We start from the raw sequence: 13,282 nt of genomic DNA, 5'->3' as shown, positions 1-13,282 counted from the left end.
TAAAAATTAAACATAGAAATAGATGTATAGATGTATAAATGCATTCATTAAAAGCACGTATGATTTTTGATAGCATTATCAATGGGACCTCCGCAACAAGTAAAGGGCAAAGGAGCCAAAGAAGAGGGAAAGGATGTGGGAAATTATGACAAATGGAGTAATGAAGAGAGCAATGAGTTACTGCAAGTCTTAGTTGATGCTGCCAAACGTGGTTGGCGCGATCCTCAAAGTAGTTTGATAGACAAAAAAACAGTTGAGATCAAAATGCTTCCATCTTTTAATAAAAAACTAGGGTGTGAAAAGACTTATAAACATTACACCCACAGGGTGAAATGGTTTAAGAAACAATACTCTATGTCTACTCAAAAGAAGATGAAGAAAAATGAAGCTTTTGATAAACCATCAGAAAATTTGATAAACCATACCCACTCTCTGCTTTCACTCTCTATCTCATCTCGATTTCCTTTTCTGTTTCTTTTTGTTTTTTTTTTTCTCACTCTTTTGGTCTTGGGCCAACAAAAACACTCCATCAAAATCCATAAATTCTAGCAAAAAGTTTATACAAATCAGAAAAAGTGTACACGAATCAATTTATATAAAATCCTGAAAAATTTTACAAATCTATTGAAAAGTCTTTACAAATCAATAAACTCATAAAATCTATTGAAATCTATTACTTAAAAAAAATCCACTAAAATCTAACTACAATACATCCCCCTAAAAGTACGGAAAGAAGTTGCCGTTTCCAACATGTTATATATAATTGAATTTGCCAAGTTTTCTTCTAATCTATGATCTTGAAATATTTTTGGTAGTGTCATCACCTGCACATTATAAGATTAAAGAGGCAGCATGCACTTTGGAATTACTTATTAGAACAAGCAAAATACACTCAAGTCTTTTCAGTCACCAGTAAGTATTCTTGGTGGTAAAAACAAACTTTTGTGCCTTTTATTATAAGATATGAATCTATATATATAGCAGAGCTATAAATAATTGTTAATTTACTTGCAGAAAAGAAAAAGGTGATGAATGTCGATGGCTAGTAACAACTTAATAACAGTTTGTTTCTTCAGTTCGGAAAGGACATGATGATAATTAACTGTTTGCGTATGCATTCACAATGTAAAAACTTGATGCCCCTAAGGCCCTAATAATATATGAAGACATATAGCTATATTGGGGCTATACATAACCTAGTACCAGAAAACAAGTGCAGTCCACAATCTATGTGCTAAACTACATAATAAGAAGCTACATATTCGTCCAAAAAATAAAATCCTAAAGTTGCTTGTATGACATCCATGAAGCAAAGTATCAGCCCTTCAACCTGGAAAGAACAATGTTCATGACCCTTCTTACTGTTGTTGGCCTTCCCTTTAGAACCTCCATCATAGCCTTTGCGTTTGGCACAAACCCCTTATATATCCATCATGTCACACCCCAAATGTTGAATAAATAAATCTAAATTCGAAACGCTAAAGCACTTAGAATTTATTTTATTTTATTAAAGCAACTAAACAAACCGAACTCAATGACAACACTGACTTAAACTTTAGAGCCACATGTTATATTAGAAAAAATTTACAAATTAAACTGAATAACAATTCAATATGTAAACACACTCACTAACTCACTATATATACAGCGGAAGACTACAACTATAAGCACCCTTCTACGCCCACGTTACAGAAAGTCCACCTCGGCTTCGATGATGAGTAATCAGTATTCTAACTTACACAATAATCCCTACACCGTAGAATAGTGCACCGGGTTATGACAACAACCCGGTAAACTTTTGCAAGCTCGTATGAGTAAATCCAAATAACCACTAACACTTTTCTAACTCAATACATAGAACCAACACAATGAGTATATCTAGAATCAAGAGGATATACAGGTTACCCCCTTGACAACCCAAATCATTTGAAATCTCAACAACAATCAAATGAATCACTCATCTTAATTTCCTCTCAACAAGATGTATTTATCACCACAACAAGTAATAATATTTCTCAACTTGCTATGAGTCTCACCCATCACTGCACTCCCCAATTAAACTAAATAAAACCATTAATCATGCATAGAAAATCAATTCAGGAAATAACCAAAATGCATACAATCAAAAATCATAGTAATCCCTGCATATAGTTTAGTTCAAGAGATTACAGTAAAATCAAACAATAAAATTAAAAAGAGAAATAAATGGGAAATCAAACATTAGAAATGAACAAGGAAAATAAATAGAGATATTAAACAATATAAACGAAAAACAAAATAAATAGAAATTTAAACAAAAGAAATAACAAGGAAATTGATTAAAGACATTATCAACTCACACTAATAAATTTATCCAAAACTCAACACCTTTTTATCAAAAGGACTCTTACAAGTCACACTGTGACAAAATCATAGGAAATGTTAACCTAACAAATCAATATGAAAATCTGGTTCAACCTAGACATGTTGGCAGACAGACTAGAGCTCTAACTGATCGTAATCACTAACCCGGCCAAAAACGTGATTCTGATATTTTGCCTAAGGTCACAACCTGCGACCCCGGATCCTTAAGCCAACCTGACCCTTAAATCAAAACATTTAAAAGAGTCGCATTGGACCCAAAATGTTACTCAGATCACGAAAAGGAGAAATCACAACCTATGATTCCCACATCTTCAAACACTTTTCAAAACAATAGAAATACCATTTCCCAAAACATTTTGTTTCCTGAAAAGTCATACCCCAAAACAGTAATGAAACCACTCACACACATTGCTCGTATCACTACAAAATCACCAATACATATTCTATTTCCGCAGATAATAATTACTCAAAAATAATAATCCAAGTGAAATAACTATTATTTGTTCACTCAATGCCACACCATCCATATATGTATTTCACGTAAATATATATATATATACACACACACACACACACACACGTAGTCATCCGCTCAGGAATGACTCATAATACTGACTATAGTTCGCACGCATTAAAAACCGAAAAATTTATTTTTATAATAAAATCTTGTTTTTACTTACCTATGGTCCGTAGACGATCAAGTCCATATTATTTAAAACAAATATTTATTTCCATAAAACATTTTTCTCAATTTAACGATTAAATGTAAAATAAAGAAATTTGGTTCGTAAATAAACCACGTGAGATTTACTCACCTCTAATCCAGCTGCGTCTTCGTAACAGCCCAAAATCACAATCACAATCGTCTACCCAAAACAAATCCTTCAATCACCTAATCACATACGATCTCAACTTAACACACGATTCTCAAAACACAATTATACGATGATCTGACGATCGGATCTTAATTATACGGTGATCCAACGGTCGGATCCTCATCTAAATGAACCTTAACAATATTAAATTATGATCCAACGGTCGGGTCCTCATGGTTAGCCTTAGGATCATCCTATCAAAATTATACAACAATCTGACAGTCGGATTCTCACGGATTTCTCTTCCGAATCGTCTTTTCACATTTATACAAAGATCCAACAGTCGGATCTTCATCCGTGACCACTCAAAGTCAACGAAACAGCCTTACAATTATCATATCAAAATTTCCAGTCGATTGGATGGTCCAATCCTTACGGATCAAAAACCAAAACGATGGAAACAATAATAATCATAACAAATACGTACGATCTACAAAAATTACGTATTATATATGCAAACAATTGTATCGACGAGTAGAAAAAAATATAAATAGAAACTATCCCTGGCCAGAATAGTCGGGTTAGATAGGGAAAAAGTCATTAGGTCTGAGGGTTGCGTGGAGGAGAGAGAAGAGAGGAAAATTCCTGAAATTTTAGGAAATTTTCTAAAAATGGAAAGTGACAGATTTTTTTTGGGAAACTTCTATCTATAGGCAAATTTTCCAAAAAGGGAAGTAATTTCCGTCGCTTATAAGTCCTTCATATGAAACTCCGATTTTCATGTTCCACATATGCATGAACTTGTATCGACGCGCTCTTCAACTTTCATGAAGGTAGTTTTCCCAAATTCCTAACATATAAAAAGTCAATTTTCGTGACCCCCCTAAAACGTTCCGTTTTTGATAAAAACTCGTCCGAAGGTAATTCCACATCATTTCCAGCTTTGTACTTGTGCCCGCGACTATGAAATCATTTCCGAAAGGTCAACGGAAATTAATTTGAATTTTCGGGGTATTACACATCATCACCTCCACCAACTCTTTGCACTCCTCCTCAGTAGGGATGACAAAAATCTCCAGCGGGGCGGAGCTCCATTGGATATCCGCCCCTAATGGGGGGAGAATTCGGGGACAAATGGGGAATGGGGATGGGGATCCCCAATCCCCGTTATCTAAGATTGGGGATGGGGCGGGGATGGTATTGTGATCCCCATCCCCGCCCCAATAATATATACATATATTTAACTTATATATATATATATATATTTTTTTTTTTTAATTTTTTATTATAATATAAATCACAAATATATACATTTACTATTTTTCTTTAATGGTTACCCTTTTACTTTAATGGTGTTTTGACTTTTGCACTCACTGAATTATGATTTATGAATTTAATCATATTTTAAATTTATTTGTTGTAGATTTTGATTTTATAAAAAGCAATATGAGAAAAAATTATTTTATTTATTAAATTCTTATTGGGGATTTGGGGCGGGTTTGGAGGTTTAGTCCCCAATGGGGATGGGGACGGGGAATCCCCAATATATTTTTATTGGGGATTGGGGTGGGGATGGGGGTAGAAAATGACCCTGGGGATGCGGATGGGGATGGTATTGTGATCCCCATCCCCAACCCGCCCCATTGCCATCCCTACTCCTCAAATGCCTTGTCCTCCTGTTTTGCGAAGCTCTCTATTACAGCAGTGTAGGTTGCAGCATTGGGCCTCATCCCCCTCTCCATCATCTCAAGCAAGCACTTCTTGGTATCTCTGACGAAGTTGGGGTCAACAGAGAGTCCCTTGATTAAAACAATGTAAGTGTAGGAGTTTGGGGCAAACCCCAGTAGCTAACATACGCCGGTACGCCTCTAGAGCACCCTTGGTCTTGCCCAGCTCAAGGTTACACTGGTATGGAGTGCCACCATCGGAAGTATGCCAGTTGCATAGTTGCACTTACAGAACGCTATGTACTCTTCTATATAGCCATCCTTTGACAAAGCATCGCACATCTTCTTCGACTGTTTCTTAAGGTAGCTTTGGTTCCACTTACCGAAGACTTTTTTCATCTGCTTGTCACTGGTATTGTTGATGAGATATCCATGCCAGTTCAGTGCATTCATTGATTTTGTGAGGTTGTCTTCTTCAAAGCGAGGAGCATTTGACTCGGGGATGAACTCCTTTGGTTTTATCTGCTTAAGGAACTCGCTGGCCTTCTCCACCGACTCTCGGGTGGCAATGGCTTAGAAAACGGATATGTAAGAGCTAGAATGGGGCTTTATCCCCCTATCCAACATTTTCAAAAATTACTTCTTGGCATACCCAACATATTTGACATCAGAAGATGAGTCTGTTTTAAGTGCAGCGTAGGTCAAAGAGGTGGGGGTAACAATAGTGGCTAACATTTGCTTGTAGACCATTAGAGCAGCGTTGGTGTTGCCGGCACTGGCATAGGTGATCATGACCATAGTGAGGATGGTAGTACAGGCAACCCTGAGCGAGGCTTTAAAAGCTCTCTGGCTTGCTCAGTAAAAAAGTTGTCAATTACCAGAGCATCGAACAACGAAATTGCATATTCGTTAAGGTCGTCATAGTTGTGAATCATGAGAAATTTATAATAGACGCGCTCATAGCTAGCCTTTGGTTGCATCCTTGGAAACCTTCATTGCATGTTTTTTGAGGTCATCGACAGAAAAATTGGGGGAAATGGTAGTGTTTGCCATTGATATGTTTGTGCACGTACTGTAGTTTAGTTATAGCAAACCATAAATTTGAAACTACAGAATTCAGAGGTTCAAAGTGCTCTTCTTTGCTGGTTGAGGCCCCTATTTATAGGCCTAGCTTATCTTGGGAAAGAATAAGGAAGCATATATGGTATCCGACCTATTTCTTTAAGGAAAAGGTAGATTTAAAATAAAGCCCCTTTCCTGGCTTGTTTAAAGGAAAGTTTCCTAATTCCTGGCTTGTTATGACCTTTATTTTATTTTATTTTTATATTCAGAGTGAAATTTCATTAATACTGGATGAATTACATTGACATCTGCATCAACTAACTCATCTACCCAGGGAGACCAATCTCACTGCAGTACAGCTCATTTACTTGGTTCAAAGCTGAACTAGCCAAGCCCTCGGCAACGCGGTTTCCTCTCTTGCACACATGCTTCCACGAGACCATTAACAACTCTCAGAGCAATAACTTCACTCCATCTTAACTGCTCCAATTTTGTTTAAATTCACACTCTCCAAATTCAAAACCTTCAGAACATTGACTGCATCTCATTCAATTTCAATTTTGTTCAAATCAAGCTGTTTGCATATCAACAATCCTTTACAGAGGGCTAACGCCTCAGTTACTAAAGGTGACCAAGAAGCCTGAACTGGAAAGGCTAAAGGTCCAAAGAAACTGATGCCCAGGTTTGCCATGGAAAGTACTTGGATGCCAAGACCCAACTCACTAGTGATTCCGAATTGAACATTAGTCAGATCTCCACACTGTTTTAGCTACTAGCGACTGATTGAAGCAATGTGATATCATGAAAACCGAATCCACCAACATTCTTATGCTTACAGCGAGTCCCTTGATCAAAACTGTGTAAGCAGTGTACGAGTTTGGGGCAACCCCAAAGCTGCGGAGAGATAGTCTTGCGAACCTTTATTTTAGATGAATTTGTCGACCTTTTCGATAAAAGAAAGTAAAAAATGGTTAAGCTTTTCTCATTTCAAAGCATACATGATCAAAATAGTGCATGGGATTCAAAGAAACTAGGATTACTGCAAAGTGGGATTCGGTTCATGGATCTTACAGACAGGTCGAGTGACAATGGTGAATTATCGGAAGTATTTCAAGTTTGATGGAGAATCAATCAACTGATGATAAGCGATTCTACATTTTTAGTGTGACCCATTTCTTCTCATGTATGGCGTCACTGCTTTGGGATTACCTTATCCTTTTATTTATTTATTTTTTTATTTTTTTATCATACCAACAATTAGTTTTCAACTCACAGCCTCCCACTTACAACTGAACAATTCTTAGGTTCACCCTTAGGTGAACGATCATATTCACCTCCATTGTTGATTAACATACTTTTACTTAATAAATTTATAATCTAACGGTCTATATCTTAAATAAGCCTTTAAAGATCATCTTTGTAAAAAATCAATCGAATCAGAAATCGTTTAATTATCTAATTGAATCAAACAAATGGATGGTTCTAACAACACTTACTACTATTATGATGAACCGTCCATATATTTCATACAAATGAATAACTAAAATGTCTTTAATTTGATTGTCTTTTTTTACCGAGCTAATCTTTGTATTACGTTATACAACATAAATGGTCGGATTAGAAAACTATAAAGTTATTATGCCTTAATCGCAATAAAGGGTGAATATGCTTATCCGTTCATCCTACTTGCTCATTACACCCTATACTTTAATTTCAATTTTTAAATTTACTTATCTAATCCACTTTTCTTTCCATGACATATCCAATTAAAAATGAAAAATTTTCTTTAACGAAAATCTTTATTTAATTTATACCAATAAAAAAAATAAAATATATTAAAGTTTCCTAATAAAATCATAATCTAATTTACCTCTATTTGTTATATTTTTTCTTTTATTTCAATGTTCATATATGCCAATCCATGTCAAAAGATTAGTAAGTTAACTACTATGAGCAATAAAGATGAGATTGATTTTTTTATTTCATGTTTTAAATTTTTACTTTCCGTGTTCACAGAGGGTATTTCAAAGATTTTGATGAAGTTAATGAATTAATTTTTACTTTTGATTTCACTAATGGTTTTGTGAATTGAATAAAGAATTAACGATGAGGAATCAACAAAAAGACAAAAAAAAGTATTGCAGAGCGAGACCTTGAGAGCCAAAAGCAAAAGCGAGCAAACCCTCCGGTAGCGTCATTGGACGGGTTAAAGGGGACCTAGTGTCCGGTGATGATTATTCATGGAATAAACCCAGTCGAATAGAAGGTGGCGCGGTGGCTTCGTTCTCCAAACCGCGAGGTGGTCATGCCGGGGAAGTGCAGATCGGGCTCAGCGGCTTGTGGGTCTGGTTGCAGTCGACCACCCCATGGTGGCTATTGACTTCGCCTGGTGGTGAGAGGACAAGCTTTGAAGGACTCAGATTGGATCGGAGTGATCCGATTTGGTCTGTGTTACTTGTAGCCATCCGGTGGAGAGGGGTGGCGGCGATGCCTATTGGGGTGTTGGGGAAGACGGAGGGATGGCGGGTCGGCCTGAGTTCGATCGGAGTGGCGGGTTGGCCGTCGATGGGCGGACGGCGTGGATCTGGCTTGCGGGAAGGGGGTGAGGTGGCCGTTGTCTATTGTTCTCTTGGATTGGGCTAAGTGTGTTTTTGGCCTGGGATTGGGCTCTGGGCCCAAACTCCCCTTATATTTTGTTTTATTGTTTTTTGTTATTATTAGCTAAATGTGGCTATATGCCAGCAATAAATCCTTGCCATTTTAGGGCAGGGCGATATGGGCGTTGTCCTGGTATGCACACTCAGTGTGCCTTGTCTGGTCTAGCCAGGCGGCGAGTTGCTTGGTTAATCAAATGGACTCAACCTCTTAGTGGTAGGATGAAATTGAGTGCCGCCGGATTTTTTTCCATGCGGCAACATAGTGGGAAAGCTGTGCTATTTGTAATGATGCTTCTTCATTATAGAGTTATCTTTCCAGTATGTCACTGCTATATCAAAGCAAATAGAGTAGCCACTCATGCACTCTTTGCTAATTGGTGCTTGTTAGAATACATAGATTTTATGGAGAATCTTGGTATTATTTCAGGATTTTCTCTTTATGCTTATTGTAATTTGGGGTTCAGGCTCTACGTCCCCCCCCCCCCCCCCCCCCCCCAATGTATTCTGCAATTTCATTAATCAAGGCTTGAGGCAGCCACACCAGCCCCATTTCAAAACCCAAAAAAACAAAAAAGACAAAAAAAATAGTAAATTCAAATTTGGGTGGAGAAAATGAAGATTGATGTTATCCATTGAGAAATTAAGTAATCTTTATATTTAATTAATTTGTTATGTATTTAGTTTTTCTTATAGATTTGAATTTTAGAAAATTAGTGTATTTATTAGTCATTTTGCACGTGTGTAATAATAATTCAAATATTTGTAGGGTGAACTAAGAAAATAGTATGATGGCAATAGACGCACAGTTTCCTTATTAGTGATCATAAAAGTATGATTTATTTGTGCAATTCAATGTTGTATAGGGTTTTGTCTTGATTTTCATACTTTAATATTGTCAATAGAGAGTTTCTATTGAGACCTCCAAATCTGCTCACTTGATCTCACTCTATTATGAATTATTAAATGACATATATAACATACTATAAAATGACTATTAAGGACAATAATTATACCAAAAAAATATTACATTTATTTTATGTAGACTTTTCAATTCAATAATATTAGATTGTATATATGCCTTATTATTTTCCTTATCTATTTTTATTTTCCAATTTCACTACATACTCATTAAAGCATTCATATATATTTAATAAGAATTAATATATAAAAATGTATTAAGATCATGTGACATAAAAATGTATGATATATATATTGAACACATATTGGTGAGGGAAAACAAAATAATTCCTCTTATGATTTATGACCTAAATCTAAGTCAATCCATTATATTTGTAAAATAAATAAATAAATAAATAAAATATTTAAATAATTAATCATGTGGTACAAAAAATACAGAAAAAAAATAAACATTAAAAAAAATGAATGACTTTTTTTTTTTTTTTTGCATAGCTAAAATAGAATTAAAAAAAAAAAGTTCATGGCATTTTCTTATTGATTAGATATTAATTTTTGAAACTCAAGTTTGATTAAGTAATGTATATTTAGTTAAGATTTATAGAGTGATTAAATCATTGAAATGACTAAATTGTTTTATTTTAAAGATAATAATTTGTTTGCAAATTATATGAGTGAGGTTATTTGAGGAAGTTTAGTGAGTAAATTTAGTATTTAAAAATTTGATAAAGAGGTGTAAAAAGCATAGAGGTTAAGTAAGTAAATTTGGAGGTTCCAATAGAAAAACTTTTGTCAATATCTTTCTGATCTAATACTAATTGTTATATTTTTTGGTTGTTTGATGTAATCAAATAAAAAAAATAAAAAACAAATCTCATAATAAAGAATGTCTTGAATTTGCATGTTCGCTTTACATAGATGTGAAGGAACATGTTTTGAGGAAGACTTGATCGAATTTGGTGTAGTTAGTATTGCTTTGAGTCACCACTCGATCACCAGAGGATGGGGCGGGGCTGCCGGGCATTCCCATCGTTGCAGTCAACAATTACTCTAGTCACCTTTCACTTGAGTCTTGGGTAAACCTTACCTAATGCGTCATCTTTCCTTTGGAGTGAATACAGTTCAAAATCGAGTCAAAATTTTAAAAAATTGTTCAAGAAAACATGCTTCATCAGCTATTTACTCGTAGTCATGAGAGCAAATAATGGAAAATTGGAAAGCTAAAGATATCATACCCTCGGGCATATCAATCCCTTGAAGAATGTCCAATTTCTACTGGAACCTTAATTAAGCTGGGTGTGCCAATGACATACATCTTCGTCTCATGCAGAATAACGGAGCTCAGTTCTTACAAGTGAAGTTTGTTTACAACAGAAACAACAACACTAGATAAACTTTGCTTTATTAAGGTTTTCCAATCCAGTAAGGCACCCAAAGGCTATAAATTACCTAGTGCTTCTACACTAGAATGTAGGTAAATTAATATTCAGACTCCAGGAAAGTTATGTTTTTCAAATCCATAATGCATAGGACAAAAAGAAGAAGAAAAAACATAATGCATGGATGAAAGAAACTTATATCTGCCCGTTCTAGTCTAATTTGATATTCATATCTTGAAACTATTAAGGAGGCTAGCTGCAATAATATTATTGACTTACAATTTGATTATAAGATATTAAACAGAAATAAGAGAGAAAGTTAAACCAATGACCTTATGTGGAGTAGATACAAAAGAAGACAGCACCAGAGCACCTTTCTGGCTTGCTGAAAGTAGAACAAGTCACTTCTAAGGTTCTTTTTGTGTAAATCTAGCTAGCATAATTAACTACAATTTCAGACTGTTTTCCTTTGCATATTTTTACGCCAAACATATGTTGACAGCAGATACTTTATTGTGGGTGAAGGAATAAGCACCACATAATACTTTGATGTCATCATCCAGAATCAGAATAGCACCAAATCTTACATGTCGAGATTAGGAGCTACTAATATAATATCCATGAAGCAAATTATCCCTTCAACGTACTTTGAAAGGACAATGTCCATGACCCTTCTTATTACAGTTTTTGGTTTTCCCTTCAAAACCTCCATCATGGCCTTTGCATTTGGCACAAACCCCTTGCCCATCATCACCTCCACCAACTGTTTGCCCTCCTCTCAGCTACCTTGTCCTCCTGCTTCGCAACCGCAGTGTATGTAGCAGCATATTGGGTCTCATCCCCCTATCCTTCATCTCAAGCAAGCACTTCTTGGCATCCCCACAGAAATTGGCGTCAGTAGTGAGTCCCATAATTAAAACAGTGTGTGTATAGAAGTTTGGGGCAACCCTAGTAGCTAGCATGGTCCGGTAAGCCTTCAGAGCACACTCGGTATTGACAGCCTTGAGACAGTCTTCAATAACACCGGTGTGAAGTACGACCTCTGGAATTATGTTTGTCTCCCAGCCGCGCCTATAGAGCTCCATGGCCTGGTCATACTTGCCATCGGCTTTCAAGGCTTTGAACATCTTCAGAAACTCATCCCTGAGGGGTTTACGGTAGAGTTTTTGCAACTTCTTATCAGGGGTAGCGTTGATAAGAACGTCAGACATCTTCAATGCCTTCATTGCTTCTTCCATGTAGGCCACATCAAAGAGAGGAACGTCTAACCTAGGGCTGAACCCCTTTGCTTGTATCTGCTCAAGAAACTCCTTGCCTCCTTGGCCTTCACCACTGGCTCCTGGCGTGCAATGGCTTTGAAGACGGTCATGTAGGAAGATGAAGGAGGCGTCATCCCCTTAGCCAACATTTCCAAAAAATACTTCTTGGCATACCAAACAAAATTGACATCAGAAGATGAGTTCTTTGCAAGTGTGTTGATGAGTATAATGTAAGTGCAGGAGTTGGGGGCGACACCGTTATCTATCATACACTGGTAGACGTTGTGAGCAGCCTTGATCTTGCTGAACAGATGCAGGCCCAAATGACAACAGTGTAGATGGCCACGTCAGGTAGTACGGCCGACTGAGAGCGAGGCTTAAACAGCTCTTTGGCTTCCTCAGCGAGGGTGTCATTTGCCATAGCATCGAACACCTTAATCGCATACTCGTTAAGGGAGTCATAGTCCCCAATATTCATGTCAAACATTTCTTTCAGGTCCTTGTCCTCACAGTATTCGGTCGCCTTCTTAAGAACCTTCATTACATGTTGGCATGTTGCTTGGGGGGAAGTAGAGTCTGCCATCGATTTGATTCGTCACTGTAGTTTAGTTGCACGTCGCAGGAAATGAATTTGAAACAAATTCAGAGTTGGACTGAGGTGTCCTCATGAAGCCCCTATTTATAAGCCTTAGCACCTAATTATTCCTTAAGAATCAAGGAGAAAATAAAAGTGTAAATTGCTAGGAATGACGAGGAAAGTATGGTGAGAAATCCTATTCCTTTAAGGAAAAGGTAGATTTTAAATAAGGATTAAAAGGAAGCCCCTTTCCGGGCTTGTTTAAGGGAAGTTTCCTAATTGAACTTGAAATAGTTGCTTGTACCCGATTTTCGCCCAGTAGTAATCCATTAAATTATCAGACACAATTCGTTTGGCACCAGATGCAACTTAAAATGTCTAAAACGATCGGCCTTCTATCCAACCGTGGGTGATGATCTTAATTATCAAGTCTAAATTGAATATCATTCATATTATACTAATAGTCACAAGTGCAGCAGCAGAAGCTGTTTCAGTTTGAAACTGCAAAATTAATGGGGAAAATTATGTTCCTTAGTTAATTACATGATTACAAGATGCCATATATGCTAAACTATAAGCACCTGAAT

The 13,282-nt window shown here is 36.4% G+C and overlaps 2 protein-coding genes across 2 annotated transcripts in view; both read right to left on the bottom strand.

Moving 5' to 3' along the window:
• LOC112178330 (pentatricopeptide repeat-containing protein At5g65560) overlaps positions 1 to 13,282 on the bottom strand; it is a 74,025-nt gene that overhangs the window by 16,221 nt on the left and 44,522 nt on the right. The window lies entirely within an intron of this gene.
• On the bottom strand, positions 4,832 to 6,351 carry LOC112178328. Its single transcript, XM_024316486.1, has 3 exons — positions 6,249 to 6,351; positions 5,084 to 5,418; positions 4,832 to 4,978 (listed from the first exon to the last, which is right to left on the bottom strand). Exons 1-3 carry the CDS (start codon positions 6,349 to 6,351, stop codon positions 4,832 to 4,834), a joined length of 585 nt encoding a protein of 194 aa, XP_024172254.1.

The sequence above is a fragment of the Rosa chinensis genome, chromosome 7, assembly GCF_002994745.2.
Source record: "Rosa chinensis cultivar Old Blush chromosome 7, RchiOBHm-V2, whole genome shotgun sequence".
Classification (NCBI taxonomy): domain Eukaryota; kingdom Viridiplantae; phylum Streptophyta; class Magnoliopsida; order Rosales; family Rosaceae; genus Rosa; species Rosa chinensis.
Note: the sequence above shows the minus strand (reverse complement) of the source record. Positions and strands in the feature narration are given on the sequence as shown.

Coding starts and splice junctions, on each gene's coding strand:
- LOC112178328 (XM_024316486.1), bottom strand. CDS start 6,351: ATGGTCTCGTGGAAGCATGTGTGCAAGAGAGGAAACCGCGTTGCCGAG. Junction 5,419..6,248: donor GCTGTACTGCAGTGAGATTG/GTCTCCCTGGGT, acceptor CCGTTTTCTAAG/CCATTGCCACCCGAGAGTCG. Junction 4,979..5,083: donor TGGTGGCACTCCATACCAGT/GTAACCTTGAGC, acceptor GTTTTAATCAAG/GGACTCTCTGTTGACCCCAA.